The sequence below is a fragment of the Taudactylus pleione genome, unplaced genomic scaffold, assembly GCF_031769625.1.
Source record: "Taudactylus pleione unplaced genomic scaffold, aTauple2 ptg000715l, whole genome shotgun sequence".
In the NCBI taxonomy this organism is placed as follows: Eukaryota; Metazoa; Chordata; class Amphibia; order Anura; family Myobatrachidae; genus Taudactylus; species Taudactylus pleione.
The window spans coordinates 787,646-805,053 of record NW_028285117.1 but is presented as its reverse complement, the minus strand read 5'-3'; the positions used below and the strand labels follow the sequence as shown (position 1 = coordinate 805,053).

Here is a 17,408-nt window from a genome sequence, read left to right as displayed (position 1 = left end):
TCTCCAGCTTTCTACTTAAGCAGCAGCAGTATACTTTTCTAAAAATTCCACCTGCTGTCTGAAAAGTGGTACTACACTATATTTCAGCCTCCTTACACATGTCCTGACATGTATATCTTGGCAGGGCTGATTATCTGATGCCATGAATGGCAGGCCATGGCTCAATTTTCACAAAGGTGTATGTGGGCACATCTGTATCATACAGTATACTGTATATCACCCATAGAAAAGGGTAATGAAGTGTATCGTGAAGAAGGGCTCTGCAGCAGGAATAAAACTTCTAACAATAATGAAAAGTGGAACTGAAACATTAGAGTAGGTGCAAATTACAGGGGCTCAAAGTGGGTCAATGGAATAACTACAAAACATTGGCAATGTAAACCTACGTAAGAAAAATGTACTTAAATAATTAAATTTAATACTTAAAAATTAAAGAACAACATGATGAATGGGTGTATATCTCAAAATCTCCATCTAGCGGACTCTGCATATATAACATACAATATACACAGACTAGGAAATTAGTAAAATCAAACAGGGGTGCCATGGCTTTTCCGAGCATCAAACATATGAGAAAATAAACTGGGAGGTAAAAAAAAAAGTAAAATAAGTAACTTATGAGCTAATGAGAACATAATTTGCAGCTGAGGATGGAAGCAATGGATGATTAGGTATACTTGTAAGGACAAAGAAAAAACGGGAAAATCACCCGAGTTTCGGCGATGCAAATCGAGTTTAAAAAAACAAACTCGATCAGACTCGAATCTTAGTAAATTTACCCCTAAGTTTGAAGAACAAACTGTGCGTTCACAAACTCTACAGATACCTGCAGAGACTCTAAGGGTGTCCCCAAGTGCAATGTTTGAGTCTGACATTTCTGACTTGTATTCCTAGAGAAGCCTCTTTCCTCCATTTCTGCACCCTCTGAAAATGTGGGGATGAGTTGTAGTAAAAGTAATGATGGTGACATTGAAAGTTAGGATGCTACTGTGGAAGTGCAACAGGATAAAGGGGTATTTGTGTATCTGACACTAATGAGGATGATGATGATGATGAATGTGTTAGATAAGAAAATTTGATAAAATTTAGGAGTATGACATTGTTTATTTCAAACTAAGTCAGCTAGCAGAGGCAGCTGTTGATAAAAAGTGAATTGTCATGCCTGGACAGAAAAAAAGCCACCTCTTCTGAATAGAAATATTTTTACCCAAATCTTAACAAAATTGGTCAAGCCATCTGTACCACATCTGTACCATTTGCAGTGCCAAAGTAAGTAGAGGTAGGGACTATAACCATATAGGCAAATTATCTCTATTATGTGTTTTGCAGTGAGCTCATTCAAGTTGTTTATCAAAATCTGTAAAATCATATAAAATAATAAACAGTCGAGTATCAGCTGTTGCCGCTGGGGTGAATTTTTATCATAGAAGGGGACCAAGAAAACTAGTAGTTTAAAACAACAACTCAGGGATGTGATAGCAAAATGGATTACTGCTCAAAGACTCTCCTCAGGTTTTGTCATTTCTGATAATGGAACTAACTTTGTACAAGCATTATGGCTGGGTGAATTTGAACACATACCAAGTTTTGCACACACAATAAACTTGGCATTTCAGAGTTTCTTAACAAAGGTCCTTGCAGGAGATGCTGGCTGTGGGCCATAAACATTTCTGGAAATATTCAGCATTTAGAAACCACATGTATAACATTGCAGTAGCTGCAAGAAAAGGTCAATTTGTCATGCCACCAACTTAAGCAAGAGGTAGTAACCAGGTGGACTTCCACTATTTATATGCTTCAGCAGCTTGAGGAACAGCAACAAGCCATCAAGATGTACACATCAAGCCACAAGATAGGGAGATAGGTTACATGTTACCACATTACTGCAGCACACTGAAAAATATTTTTAGTTTTATGCCAGCTAATAATTCCATTTGAAATTGTAAATTAAGAAATGAGTTTAGGCACTGCTAGTCTGAGTCAGGCCATATCTTTAATTAAACTACTGTAAAAGCATCTAGAGAAGCTGAAGGAGGAGATGATACTAACAAATTCCACTAAATATGTTGGACTAGTAGATCAAGTTATTTATTTACTTCACCAGGACCAAAGGATCTGCAACATCTTGCAAATGGATCAGTACATTTTAACAACCATGTTTGATCCTATGTTTAAGTCATATGTAATGTATCTTTCCAACTGAAACACATCTTTGGAGATGCAAAGAGCTCCTTCTCAGTAAGTTGTCAACTCTAGTGACACATGACACATCTCTTGCTTAAATTTCTCCTTCCAAAGTTATTGCTTCGAAAACACTGACCTTTTTCAAGAGATGATGATGATGATGATTCAAATCATTGCACAATAATCAAACTTTGTGACATCTGGTCAGGCTTAAAAGAAATGCCCACATACATTGACACATTTACCATAAGTCAATCTGATAAGTAAGCATCTATAGAATGGTGTAGGATTACTTTAATGATCATGTACAAATTAGAATCTTATACCTTTGAATACTGGGAGGAAAAATAGGCAGTTTAGAGTTCCTTGTGCAAACTAGCTATGGTGTTCCTAAGCTGCCCACCCTACAGTGTATACTTGGAAAGCGTGTTTAGCAAAGCATAAGGTTGAGTGGGAGGGCACAAGGACAATTCCATTGAACACCCCAGGCCACAATTACATGCTTTTAGTGGTTCTTATCAGTTTTTTAAAAAAAACAAAACAATTAAGAGTGGTTTTGCCAAAACCTAGGGGCCTGCGCTCAGCTCTAGTTATAGTGCTCACTGTATAAAAAAAACATTGGTGTTGTGCTGCCATTTACTTGAAGTGAGAATTAAGATTATCAGCAGGTAGAATAAAAACAGGTTATATACAGAGACCACTTACCTGTGGGTACTGGTACAGACTCAATAACTGGGCCATCGCATGACTTGTATGGAATCCGGAATCACCTACAATTCCAGCCACTTCCCCGTGTTCTATACAGGAATAATTAGGAGCCTCCTTCCTTTCTCCAGACAATATCTGCAGGACATAGCTTAAGGATTTCTTTGGATCTCCACAAGTGTTATATATGTGATAGCCCAGAGTAACATTGGGGAGAAGGTCGGGGTCCTTGTTAATTTCGTCAATAGCAAAGATAAATGCCAGGATGCTCCTGTACTCTTCAAAGTTAATGCTGCAAAATGTTGAGCATGTTCTACATTTAGTAACTCATTAACTTTAGATGGTCAGTTTTTAGAATATACTATAGCTGTAGCCCAATGTGAAAAGAATATTCAATAGGACAGGTGCAATAAACCTAATTTGCTGCCAAAAAAAGTGTAAGGAACCAGAAGTTATACTGAAAATATTTAAAGATATAAGCATGCAGCGATACGAGTCTCACCTAGCTTACTCCCAAGGTGTCTCAGCTTCATTCACTAGTATGAACAGAACCACTCAAAACATCAAAAAGGAATTGTATTCTTCTGTATTCAGAGTCATTTAGTCACAATATATGTTGTACTTATTCTTGTGACAATACTCCTGGGAAGGAGGATATCTGTCCCCTGTTTGGATTATTTAATTTCTCTAATAAAAATGCTAGAATGATACGGCTGCCTTTTTTTTACCAAAACAACTGGCGTCCCACTCTACCATATGAATGCCTGCAGTTAGTAGACAAGTCTAGGAATCTCCTTGCTTCTGGCTCCAACAAGCTTGGTCTAGCACTGAATGCTGATGTACCTCATTTACTTCTAACTTGACCACTAGCAGCAGCTTTTTTTTAACAAGGGCCTTATCCTATGCCATCTCTGGTGTGGACTAGTCTTTGGATTTCCTGAGAGATAAGCCTATCATACATCCACTCTACCTCTCTTGGTCACGTGTGCTGTTTTGACTTGATCTGTTTGGGGGTGGGTCTCTCTGAACAATCGTCAGAAAACATTTTCTTCCCTTTAGTGAAATGGCCTGTTTATCTCAATCACTGCAAGCTGTTCCCAGTGCAATGCTTTAACATAGATACTCAACCTCTCGACTACTTATGGAGACCAGGCTATTTATATATAGTCCAAAACTGCAAAAGACAAATCCCACTCACCCTTCAGTTGAGAACTTATGATACATTTCTCCTAGGAACATTGAAAACATTGGGAGCAGGTACAAACACCCTAGACCATATCTCCCTTCTCAGGCCTGGCTACAGTTATTAGATGGGGTGGATTTGGAGATTGTGTCTTGGGGTGAGTGAAGTCATGGACTAAAGGAGGGTCCTATTGTCACACTGCCCTAGGCTGCATGTGAAGCACTTTCTTCTGCTAAAGCTGTATACGCACACTTCACAGGCTGTATGTGCAGTACTGGCCTTTGCATAGTAGGCGTGCATAACTTAGGGGCACCTATAAGAGTAGACAAACAAGTGTGATAAGCGCACGGTTCGAGAATGTACCCAGTGATGGGAGGTGCTGTGCGTCAGAGATGTCCAGTCTCTGGAATAATTACAATATGATTCAAAAGAAAGACCACATAGCACTCACTCTGTATGTTGTATGAAGCAAAAATAATTCCTCAAAGGCTAAGTGTTCTGATGTATATGTATTTCTAGGATGTCATTATAAAAGAAGAAGAATTGTCTGGCAAATGCAAATGTAAAAAAATCTAAGTATTTTATTAATAAGGAAAGAGAGGAGACGTGATGCACCCACAAAAAAGGTTGGTGCATGGAAATGCCTATTAGACTTGTGGCCTGATGTGTGGCCTGGGAAGTTAGTCGGCTCTTTAGGGAGCCTCTATCCGTAGGTTACCTACGTGTCCCTTTGCCACAGTAAACAGCTGAGGGAATGATGGCAGATCCCTAGAGTGGCAAGTAAGTCCAGGTGTGTCTGGGGGGCACCTCTTAGTCTGGATGTGGGTGGCAGGGATGTGCAGTGAGCACATTTAGGGGGCTACTTACTGTATGGTACTGTGTACCTACGTGACCATTATGGTATAAGTACCAGCCACCCTCCTAGACCTGATGCAATGGGGTGGTTGAGGAATCTGGAGAACCAGTCCCTGAGATTGCATACGTTACCCCTGCTAGGTGTATGTGTGAACAGGGTCTGCAGTCAAAACAAGCTTTTGATGGATAAATATATCAATAAACCACCTGCGCCTCAGGACTGCAGCTCAGTACACACCCAGGAGCACCAAAATCCCAAATTTTACAAACAAAATTATTGGCGGTCCAAAAGTAGCATTGTCCACAAATCAAGATATGTTTGTCTCCCTTTCATCGTATTTGTAGATATGATATCCTCAACAGGGAAGATAGAAATATGACAAGAAATATTATTCAAATACAGATGAAATTTCTGCAGAAACTGGTGGTAATATCATCAAGGCAACTCACCCCAAAGCAGTGAGATGCATACACATAAATGTATCTTTTGTATGTTCTTCATTATAACTAAACAACCAGTCATGCAACACTGTATGTCCCCTTCTGGGTATAGACTCATCTGGCAACAGGTGTAAGTATTTCCCAAAGGGTTTATTTTAGGTTAATTCCACTGTATGTAGTATAATCCCAAAGTAGGGCCCAGAAGAAAAATATCACTGAAGTAGACTGATGTCCAAAAACCATTTATTCATGGATCAATAAAAAACTTAAAAATTTATTTCCAAACAAGATAAAAAAAAGTCCTATCCTCATATGGGGAACCACACCAACCACCTAGATGTTCCAAATAATGCAGTTCCAATCTCACCCGGAATGAAATTGGCTTTATTTGTCCATCTGATGGAAATAGACTGTAAAGGTAAGTCCACAGTGGTTGGGGGTCCCTTGTAGCACCAACATGTTTCAGACTTTAACAGTCCTTCCTCAGGGTGTGTATGGACACTCTCAATGTCCACATATTTATACCAATCATTCACCCAAGATGGGAGGAGTCATACAGAGAAATACCTAAAACATGGAAAGCTCCCTTTCTACATATACAAATCTTCTACCTAAAAATATGAACAATAATTCAAAGAATGTACAATAACAATAATCAAGCATGGGTGGATACATAAATCCAGATCAGCGAAACACATATACATAAACAATACACAAACTATTTATATATATAGATATATATATATATATATATATATATATATATACACGAGACCATCCTCTAATCCTGAATTCAGTCCATATATTGCCTCCTATTCCCAAGTGTAACCTGGGCAGGTAAGTTTGGCATCCACATACTGCTGTATATCCATGTCCAGGAAGTACCGCATGTATCAACATTCAGTCCGTGGGTGCAATGCCGCTATGCTGTTTCCGGTATAGAGAGCGCATAACCGGAAGCTGCGGAGAGGAACCTCTAGCTCATGAAGCACAAACCACATGAAGATGTTATTACGTGGTCATGCGTACTCTAGTGTTCAATGGGCGCCACTTTGCGGGTGTTTGTGGCTCCATGGAAATCAGGATAAACAAATGAATAGAAAATATTTGAATCCGGTACCCCGGGTTCCATGGATATATGCAATAAAATCACAACAGTATATTAGTATACACATCAATAAAAATCTCAAATCTTAAAAACAAAAATAAAAATGGACTATATATTAACAATAATAATTTGTCGATATTATCAAAAAAGGTTATCATAAAAGATTAGCATCATAGGAACCACTTCATCTCAAAGTTTACATTAAGTCCCATAGGGACTACAGATTTTAATAAATGTATCATTTTAATTTCTTCCTGAGCTAATCTTTTATCCCTATTGTTGACCCTCTAATTGGGTCTCACAGTTTGAAAGCCACAAAAAGATACTAAATCCTTGGTTTCGCATGAGTGTTTTTGTTTAAAATGGGACAAAACATTATGTGTATCTAAACTATTTTTTTATATTTTGCACATGCTCAGCCAATATCTCCTTCAATGAATGCGTGGTTCTACCCACATATTGGCTGCCACATGTGCACTCTAGTAAATAAATACAATATTTGGTATTACATGTAATAAAACTATTTATTAAAAATGTTTTACCTGTTTGTGTGGATTTAAAATGAGTAATTTTAGTGTTCTAAGATTTGCATGTTCTGCACATGCTGTATGTACCACAATGAAAAAACCATTTTGATTTAATGCTTCCCCCTAACATGGGTGGAGCTGTTACACTTCTCACTATACTGTCTTTAACATTACGTGCTCTTCGATATACAAAGGTTGGTTTTGTTTCTATGTGTGCTTTCAATATGGGGTCATTCCTCAATACCCCCCAATGTTTGGCTATTACATTTTCTAATTGTTTATATTGATTATTGAAACAAGTTATGAAGGGAATCCTCAGTTTTTCTCACTAGTCTTTTTTCCTTTGGTAATAGAAATTGCTTCTGTTCTATTCATATTAGCGCCCCTTTCCTTTGTTTTTCTTACTACATCAATTTCATAACCTTTAGTTAGAAACTGTTCCTCTAAAATTTCCGCATGTATATCATAGGTAGCTATATCAGTACAATTACATCTGATGCATTGAAATTGAGTACAATGAATACTCCTTAGCTAGTTTTGATGGTGATTACTATCATACTTTATAAATGAATTACAATTGGTTTGTTTTACGAAATGTTTTGTTTTGATCCGGTCTCCCTCGACATACAGTGTAAAATCCAGAAAATCTACTGTATTGGCACTAATATTGAAGGTTAACACAATATTAGAGGTATTATTGTTTAGGTGTTGACAAAACAAATCTAGACTTGTCCGATCACCACTCCAGACAAACAAAATATCATGTCACCAGACTGGCCCAAACTGATGGCCACTCCAAATGGAGTGAGCCTCCCACCATGCCATGAAGAGGTTGGCATAGCTTGGGGCCAGTCTGGTGCCCATGGTGGTGCACATGAGCTGGAGAAAAAAACATTGTCAAACCAGAAGAAGTTATTCTGTAATATAATGGTGGTTCCTTCTAATATGGAATTTGTATATTCCTCTGACACTTTTTTTGTCTAAAAAATATTTCACAGCATCAATACCCAATTGGAGTATAATGACCGTGTACAGGGATGTAACATCCACCGTTATCATCCAATACCCAGTTTGCCATTAAATCCCTGAGACCATATTGATCACCACTATGGTGTCCTTCAAGTAGGATCTAGTCTCTTGCCCTAAAGGCTGTAATTGATGATCTAAGTAATGGGATAAACTAGATAATATAGAGGTAGTCCCTGCCACAATCAGCCGGCCAGGGGATTTCTCTTTATTTTTATGCATTTTGGGCAATATGTATATGACAGGAATGGTGGGTTCATCGACTCTAATGTATTTTTGTACTGTTTCTGTAATGATGCTTTTTGAAGTATAGAAATTCAAGAAGGTCTCTAATTTCTTTGTGATCATTACTGTAGGATTATCCCTCAATTTTTTATATGTTGAGGCATCAGACAATTGTCTAATGATTTCCTCATTGTAATCATCTACATCCAGAATAATTACACTGCCACCCTTATCCGCTGGCTTGATAATGATTTGTTTGTTCTCTCTAAGTGTTTTTATAGCCAACCTTTCTTGTTTAGATAGATTGATATTCCTAATGGGTTTAAAGGTAATTTTTTCCAAATCATCCCTAACCAAACGTTCAAAGGATTCAATTAAACAACCCTTTTTATGGGAGGGATAAAAAGTAGATTATTTTTGAAGACAATATGAGGTTTCATTTATAGGATTGTCATCATTCCCAGGGCATTCAGCAAAAAATCTTTTTAATGTTAACAGTCTAATATACCGTTGTAGGTCCACAAAATCTTCAAAGTCATTTGCATGACTAGAAGGGGTGAATTTTAAACCCCTTTCTAAAACATTCAATTCATACTAATTTAATTCTTATTTACCTTGGTTGTATACCTTGGTTTTTCCCTTTTTATCCTCCAAAATCTCATAATTCATGAGGACAACACCATCAATAATTTGTTGTTGGTTTCTTTGTCTAATTTTCTGTTTTTTTTTTAACAATTTTTATAGGATGTGGTACCTCCTCTTTTTCCTCTAACTTTCTTTGCTACCTTCTGTAGTTCGAGTGTATGGTTTGTTCTAAAAAACACCCCCTTCTTGTTCTATAACATCAAACCTGTTTTTATTTCTCCACCTATCAACTGGGTATTGGATGATAACGGCAGATGTTACATCCCTGTACACGGTCATTATACACCAATTGGGTAATGATGCTGTGAAACATTTTTTAGACAAAAAAGAAGTGTCAGCGGAATATAAAATTTCATATTAGAAGGCACCACCATGATATTACAGAATAACTTCTTCTGGTTCGACAATACGTTTTTTCTCCAGCTCATGGGCACCACCATGGGCACCAGACTGGCCCCAAGCTACGCCAACCTCTTCATGGCGTGGTGGGAGGCTCACTCCATTTGGATTGGCCATCAGTTTGGTGCCAGTGTGGTGAAATGGCAGAGATACATAGATGATATTTTGTTTGTCTGGAGTGGTGATCGGACAAGTCTGAATTTGTTTTGTCAACACCTAAACAATAATACCTCTAATATTGTGTTAACCTTCAATATTAGTGCCAATACAGTAGATTTTCTGGATTTTACACTGTATGTCGAGGGAGACCGGATCAAAACAAAACATTTCGTAAAACAAACCAATTGTAATTAATTTATAAAGTATGATAGTAATCACCATCAAAACTAGCTAAGGAGTATTCATTGAAGTCAATATCAATGCATCAGAAGCAATTGTACTGATATAGCTACCTGTGATATACATAAGGAAATTTTAGAGGAAGAGTTTCTAACTAAAGGTTATGAAATTGATGTAGTAAGAAAAACAAAGGAAAGGGGTGCTAATTTGAATAGAACAGAAGCAATTTCTATTACCAAAGGAAAAAAGACTAGTGAGAAAAAACTGAGGTTTCCCTTCATAACTTGTTTCAATAATCAATATAAACAATTACAAAATGTAATAGCCAAACATTGTGGGGTATTGAGGAATGACCCCATATTGAAAGCACACATAGAAACAAAACCAACCTTTGTATATCGAAGAGCACGTAATGTTAAAGACAGTATAGTGAGAAGTGTAATAGCTCCACCCATGTTAGGGGGAAACATTAAATCAAAATGTTTTTTTCATTGTGGTACATGCAGCATGTGCAGAACATGCAAATCTTAGAACACTAAAATTACTCATTTTAAATCCACACAAACAGGTAAAACCTCTTTAATAAATAGTTTTATAACATGTAATACCAAATATTGTATTTATTTGCTAGAGTGCACATGTGGCAGCCAATATGTGGGTAAAACCACTCATTCATTGAAGGAGAGATTGGCTGAGCATGTGCGAAATATTAAAAAATAGTTTAGATACACAATGTTTTGTCCCATTTTAAACAAAAACACTCATGCGAAACCAAGCATTTGTATCTTTTTTGTGGCATTCAAACTGTGAGACCCAATTGGAGGGTCAACAATAGGGATAAAAGATTAGCTCAGGAAGTAATGAAAATTATACATTTAATAAAATATCCAGTCCCTATGGGACTTAATGTGAACTTTGAGATGAAGTGGTTCCTATGATGCTATAATTTTTTATTGATGTGTATACTAATATACTGTTGTGATTTTATTGCATATATCCATGGAACCCGGGGTACCAGATTCAAATTTTTTCTATTCATTTGTTTATCCTGATTTCCATGGAGCCACAAACACCCACAAAATGGTGCCCATTTTACACTAGAGTACGCATGACCACGTGATAACATCTCCATGTGGTTTGCGCTTCATGAGCTAGAGGTTCCTCTGCACAGCTTCCGGTCATGCGCTCTGTATACCGGAGACGTGGATATACAGCAGCATGTGGACGCCAAACTTACCTGCCCAGGTTACACTTGGGAATAGGAGGCAATATATGGACTGGATTCAGGATTAGAGGATTTTCACATATATATATATATATATATATATATATATATATAGTTTATGTGTATTGTTTATGTATATGTGTTTCGGTAAACAGGATCAATGTATCCACCAATGTTTGATTATTGTTATTGTACATTCTTTTAATTATTTTTCATATTTTCATGTAGAAGATTTGTATATGTAGAAATGGAGCTTTCCATGATTTAGGTATTTCTCTGTATGACTCCTCCCATCTTGGGTGAATGAGGGGTATAAATATGTGGACATTGAGAGTGTCCATACACACAGGAAGAACTGTTATAGTCTGAAATGCATTGGTGCTACAAGGACCCCCAACCACTGTGGACTTACCTTTACATCTATTTACATCAGATGGACGAATAAAGCTGATTTAATTTCGGGTGAGATTGGAACTGCATTATTTGGAACATCTAGGTGGTTGGTGTGGTTCCCCATATGAGGATAGGACTTTTTTTATCTTGTTTGGAAATACATTTTTAAGTTTTTTATTGATCCATGAATAAATGGTTTTTGGACATCACCCTACTTCAGTGATATTTTTCTTCTGGGCCCTACTTTGGGATTATATTGCATACACTGGAATTAACCTAAAAGTAACCTTTTGGGGAATACTTACACCTGTTCCCAGGTGAGTCTATACCCAGAAGGGGACATACAGTGTTGCATGACTGGCTGTTTAGTGATAAAGAAGAACATACAAAAGATACCTTTATGTGTATGCCTTGATGATATTACCACTAGTTTCTGCAGAAATTTCTTTTGTATTTGAATAATATTTCTTGTCTTCCCTGTTGAGGATATCATATCTACAAATACGATGGAAGGGAGATACAAATATCTTGATATGTGGACAGCGCTTCTTTTGGACCGCCAATAATTTTGTTTGTAAGCTTTAGATGGATGTCTGCAGTACAGCGTCCCATGCTGAGACTTACCCTGAGTTCTTATAGCGAGGATGCCCCACTCTTAGACACAGCCAAATATCCTGCTCTGCATGCCGCTGGTGTAGTAGCCGGTGCCCAGGTGTTAATAACAAAGTCCGGATCCCTGGGGGTAAATTTACTAAGAGTCAAGTTTGGTCGAGTTTTGGAATTTTAAAACTCGATTTGTATCGCCGGAACTCGGGCGTGTTTTTTTTTTTTTGGTTCTGCAAATTTACTATGAGGCGAGTTTAGGTGAAAGTCAATTTTCTGATGGTGAAGCAAATCGAGATTTCTCGGGTCAGTTTTGCTTTAACTCGGGGGAGATATCTCTCTTCTGTTTGAAATGTGTTTTTTTTCAGATTTCTTTCAGTTGCGTCTAATTAAGTGTAATTACTCGCCTGAGAACACCAGATACCTTTTAAAACCACCTTTCATATTAGTTTTGATTGGTGGAAGTGGTCACATGCTTTGGAATGTTCAGACAGAATATAAATACGCCCTGTGACATCCGGACCTCGTGGGTTTGTGGCAGGAGTTAGAGAAGAGAGGGACAGTGACGGGTTGGTGGTATATTGTGAGGAATTTCGATTGTTGATTGGTGAGTGAATTTTGTCTTGTGTCTGTAGTCTAGTTCATTTTTTTGTAAGTGTCTATATTTTTGTCTATTGTCATTTTAATTTCGTCCTGTCAGTGGTCATCTGTGTGTGTGTGTGTGTGTGTGTGTGTGTGTGTGTGTGTGTGTGTGTGTGTGTGTGTGTGTGTGTGTGTGATATAGAGGTAGTGGTGGTGATTTTGTTTTGTGTTCATTTGTCTTTTAATTTTTGAGTGTTATTTGTGTCTTTGTGGCAATGGTGATGTCTACCCAGCAGGAGAGCCCGGGAGAGATAGAGGGGATGGAGCTGACGTCTGCCCAGCCTGATGTTTATTCCAGTGAGGAGAGTGAGGTTGAGGCACGGTGCAGGGGAAAGACAAAATCAGGCAGGAATATTAAATTTACATTTGATCAGAATATGGCACTTGTGACTGAGCATCTTAAGCACCAGCACTTGCTGTACGGTAGACTGGCTGTCCGCACCTCTGCACGCGGTAAAGCTGCTATTTGGGCCGGAGTGGTGAATGCTGTCACTGCAGTGGGGCCCACTAAACGTGATGCCAACCACTGCATAAAGCGTTTTTCTGATATAAAGCGGAATGTTAAGGCCAAAATGGCGGATGAGCTGAGGTATGCCAGTGGTACTGGCGGATGTTCCCCGTATCATGCAATTTATTTAGATCATGAGGAACCCGTCAAGCAGATCATCCCTCCTGAAGTTGTCCGTAAAACGTATGTCCGTGACACCGATGCCGCGAAGCAGACCTGTGAGTAGTTTTTTTTAATTTGTTAATTTCAACATGTAAAAAGTGTTTTTGTTTTCACTTAATGGTCCAGTGTGATTGTTATTTCTGTTAAAGTTTTTTTGCAAAGAATTGACTAAATTGAGTGTGGTAACCAACAGCAACCATTATTGGCGAAAGTATTTTGACCATACAATCACATGCATTGTGTTAGTTGTTCTAACCCAGCTTGCAGTGTATTTTGCAGTTGGCCGGTTCAAACATGTTTGTCATTTCCTCCAGGATTTGTTCTTGGAACAACCTTTAAAAAACCAAGCACTAAGTAAGTCAAACACACATGTTTATTGTGATAATTGAGTTAACAACATAATGATTTTATGTAATAAATGGTCCAAAGTACAATTAATTGAAACAAAGATCATGTTCACAATTTCAGGAAATGTAAAGGAAATACCCCTGCAACACACATAATGCAACTTGCTTCATTTCTTTAAAGCCCTTTGTCATTTATGTGGCAGCACTAATTTTTGTTTTATGGTACCTTGTTAGCACATACAAATGTCATGCAGTTTTTTGTTTTTTTTTAAACAAATAGCCAAGTAAAAGGGTAACAAAACACTCCCCCAAAGGGAGCAGCAAACACCCCAGCAACGGCAGAAGCAACAAGAGCAGCAGCTCCAAATAACACACCAGCACGAAGAGGCCGAGGAGGCTGGTGAGTTGTGGAGCTGGAGTTGTGTGTAGACCCACAGTAATGTAAATGAGACCATGACAATGTTAATGTTGTTCTGTAGGATCATCAAATATCCCCCCCCAAAAAGAGGCGACTGACCCCCCCAGTTTTTGCAGCACCAATCAACAACTCCAATATGTGATGAAGTTTCCATGTCTTCTGGAGGCCCCTCTTCACCTCTTCTGGATGGTGAGTTGTGGATCTATGTTGGATAAAGATATGCATAATTGTTATTAGTTGTCAATTCTTTTTTTGACACAAACTTTTTCAAGGTTGACATTGTGAGCTTAAGGTATATTTTTTGGGGTTTTTTTTATTAAAATTCTTTTGGTTGTTTGAAAAAATAAACAACAGTTTTAAGGTTTTTAATGTTGTACTTTGATTTCGGCCCATGGAAACACACTGGCGAGGGTTATTGTGCCTTTCATTTGTAGTATTGTGTGGGTTTCTCAACTTAGTTAGGTACTGAAATGTTAGATCATACACGTGATATGGCATTTTAAAGAGGATAACTGTGTTTTTTTACTTAGTTACCCTGTTCATATAATATATTGTCTTTGTTGGTTTTTGAATGTAAATTTGGATATGCGTTGGTTTGTTTCATGAGCCATCCACATGTATGTTACAAACATACTTTACGCATTTGTAAAATGTCATAACCTGAATTGCTGACTTTAGTCCAAACAAAAAAAGGTGATTTTGTAACCTATGTGCTTTCTCTTTTACATAATTTTGCTTTGTATGTTGTGTAACCTACATCATCTTTTAGCGGATTTGTGGCCTTGTGTATGTCATGTTGTACCTGTTGTTATTTTGTGTTCTATTATTTGGGCCCATGCTAGGGGCAAATTTACTACAATGAGAGTTTTTAGAAGTGAGTTTTAAAAGTGATGTTGCCCATAGCAACCATTCAGATTCTTGCTATTAGCTTCTAGAAGGTGCAATTTAATTGTTATATAGAATCTGATTGTTTGCTATGGGCAACCTCACTTTTAAAACTCAATACTAAAAACTCGCACTTTAGTAAATTTACTGCCTAGTTTGTTGTTATTTACCAAAACATTAATTTGGTTTGTAATGAAACCCAACATTCTCCTTAATTTGGCATTTTAATGTGTGTAAACCAAGATAATGTGGATCATGTTTGTAGGTTTGTATGACAATACCTACTAAAACTTTATTCTTGTGGGTAAAACACTAGAAATCTGAAGGTGAACTTCAAAAAACTTACCGAAAACTCTCTTCTAGATTTTCCGGAACAACCTGATCCTCCGGAAGACACCTTATCGACTGAAGATGGACTTTCGGACCCTGAAAACACGGTTACATTAAACATCATACCTCCAACACCAACGATGCCAGCCTCAAAGTTTAGTCCCTCCACTCCCCCAATTTTTTGGGGGTCACCACAAGCTCAACCAGCGTCTCAACCTCCACCTCCACAGCCAGAAACCACATACTGGCAACAAATGTATGTATGTCAACAACAACAAATTGATTTATTGCGACAGCACATTTCACAAAATCAGACCGTAAACAAAATTGGTCATAGGTACATCAAAATCCAGATGGCTCAGAGGGTGGAGCTTACACGAATGGCCAACTCTTTAGAATAAATAAGACAGAGCATTGTGAGATTTGAGGGTGCACAGGTACAACAATCTGAGTTTTCTACTAGGCAAACTACTAATTTCCATTCCATCATGGCAAAACAAACCACTGCCTTTCGTGAGTTTGGTGCTGTTTTGCAAAATTTAGGCACAGAAATGTTAGGTCACTTACCTGAAACAACACCAAGCCTGACCTCCAGCAGCACTTCACTGGCACCAACACCAATTAACACACCACCTAGATGCACACTGCGAACCAGAGGTGGCAGCAAACCAAGTCAGGGTGGCAGGGGTCACTCTAACTGATTTCTAGACCAAAAGACAGACGTTAAAAAAATTGTTATTAGCCAATTTCTATTATATGCTTATGTACATTTGTAAAGTTTTTTTAATTTTTTATATAATTCTTGCTTAAAATATGGAGATGTTAAACTACCTCCAAACATCAAAAAGGGATGGTCCTGTTTTGGGTGTTGTGTGTGTTTCAAGTGTATTTTAATACACTTATTCATCCATTTTTGTGTCAAATATGTGTTTGTTTATTTGACATAGATGTTGTGTAAAATTTTTGTACCAAAAAACAAGCCGATTGTTGTGTATGAAAAGAAAATTTTCAAGTGACCATATAGGTTATGTTGGTTGTTTTTGACAACCGGAAATTAGAATAAAACTCCAAAATAAAAACAATTTTTGGAATACCGAAGTCCAGACTTTATTTTACTTAGACATCACAAAATGGGTGTAATGACGTGGTAAATATGTATTAAGCTTTGGTTACAGATGAGAAAGGTACAGGTTCCATCCAAGGTTGAGCAACAAAACAGAATAACAAATAACAGTAAAAGCAGCAATGTTGGCCCACGGGTGTGGGAGTAACACACAGATACAACAAATTCAGGGGACCAAAACAGCAGGTTACAAACATACCTTAAAAACCAGCTAGCATAAAACTCTATGGATAAAACATATTGACCAAATATGCCAAATCCTAATTAAATACATAAAAATTTAAAAATTAGGTATTCGAATAAGGGACAAAAACTTGGACAGCAAAAAAGCACTTTAAAAAGAAAAAAAAAAAACATTTGTAACCCTAAAACATAGGAGACATTTAATAAACCAGGTGAGGAATGACACTTACCAATAAAATGCTCCTCAATCAGATTCTGCCTCACCTGTCTTCCAGTTTCTGTGCTCACGCTGTCGCCTGATGTGTCCAAAAAGCCAACCTCCTGGCTGTCCTCCACATAATCAGAGGCTAAAGGCTGCTGCAAACACATATTATGCAAAAGACAGCAGCAGAGCACAATATCTGACACTTTATTGGGCGCATACAATAAAATTCCACCAGATTTATCTAGACAACGGAATCTAGACTTTAACAGACCAAATGTACGTTCTATCACACATCTGGTGGACTTATGTGCATCATTATACTTATGCTCAGCTGGCGAATTTGGTAGCGACAGTGGAGTCAGTAACCAAGAGAAACACCCATAGCCAGAGTCACCTATTGGTCAGAAGAGAGAAATTAGATTTAGAACAATGTGAGTATTTCAAGGTAACTTAAACAAAACCAAAAAATAAAATACTTACCCAGCAGCCATCCTTCCGGCATTTGACCAGCCTCGAATTTGTCATGGAGGGATGACTGACTGAGGACAGAGGCATCGTGACATGAGCCAGGGTAGCCGACTACAACACTCATGATTTTGAGTTTTGCATCACAAACCACCTGTACGTTGGTTGAATGGGCACGGTGCCTATTCAAAAACACATGGGCCCTATCCCGAGGTAGTCTCAGCTCAATGTGTGTGCAGTCTATTGTGCCAAGGACATTTGGCATGCCTGCAATGCCATAAA

General features: G+C 37.9%; 1 protein-coding gene across 1 annotated transcript in view; it reads right to left on the bottom strand.

Annotated features, from left to right (window-relative positions):
• The window catches only part of LOC148477427 (vomeronasal type-2 receptor 26-like), a 44,364-nt gene extending 34,949 nt beyond the window's left edge, over nucleotides 1-9,415 (bottom strand). Inside the window, exons 1-2 of the mRNA XM_088456769.1 lie at nucleotides 9,282-9,415; nucleotides 2,890-3,181 (exon numbers count right to left, since the gene is read on the bottom strand). Coding sequence (XP_088312895.1) covers nucleotides 2,890-3,181; nucleotides 9,282-9,415 — 426 coding nt within the window. The remainder of the gene's footprint in view (nucleotides 1-2,889; nucleotides 3,182-9,281) is intronic.
• Between the last annotated feature and the right edge of the window lie 7,993 nt (nucleotides 9,416-17,408).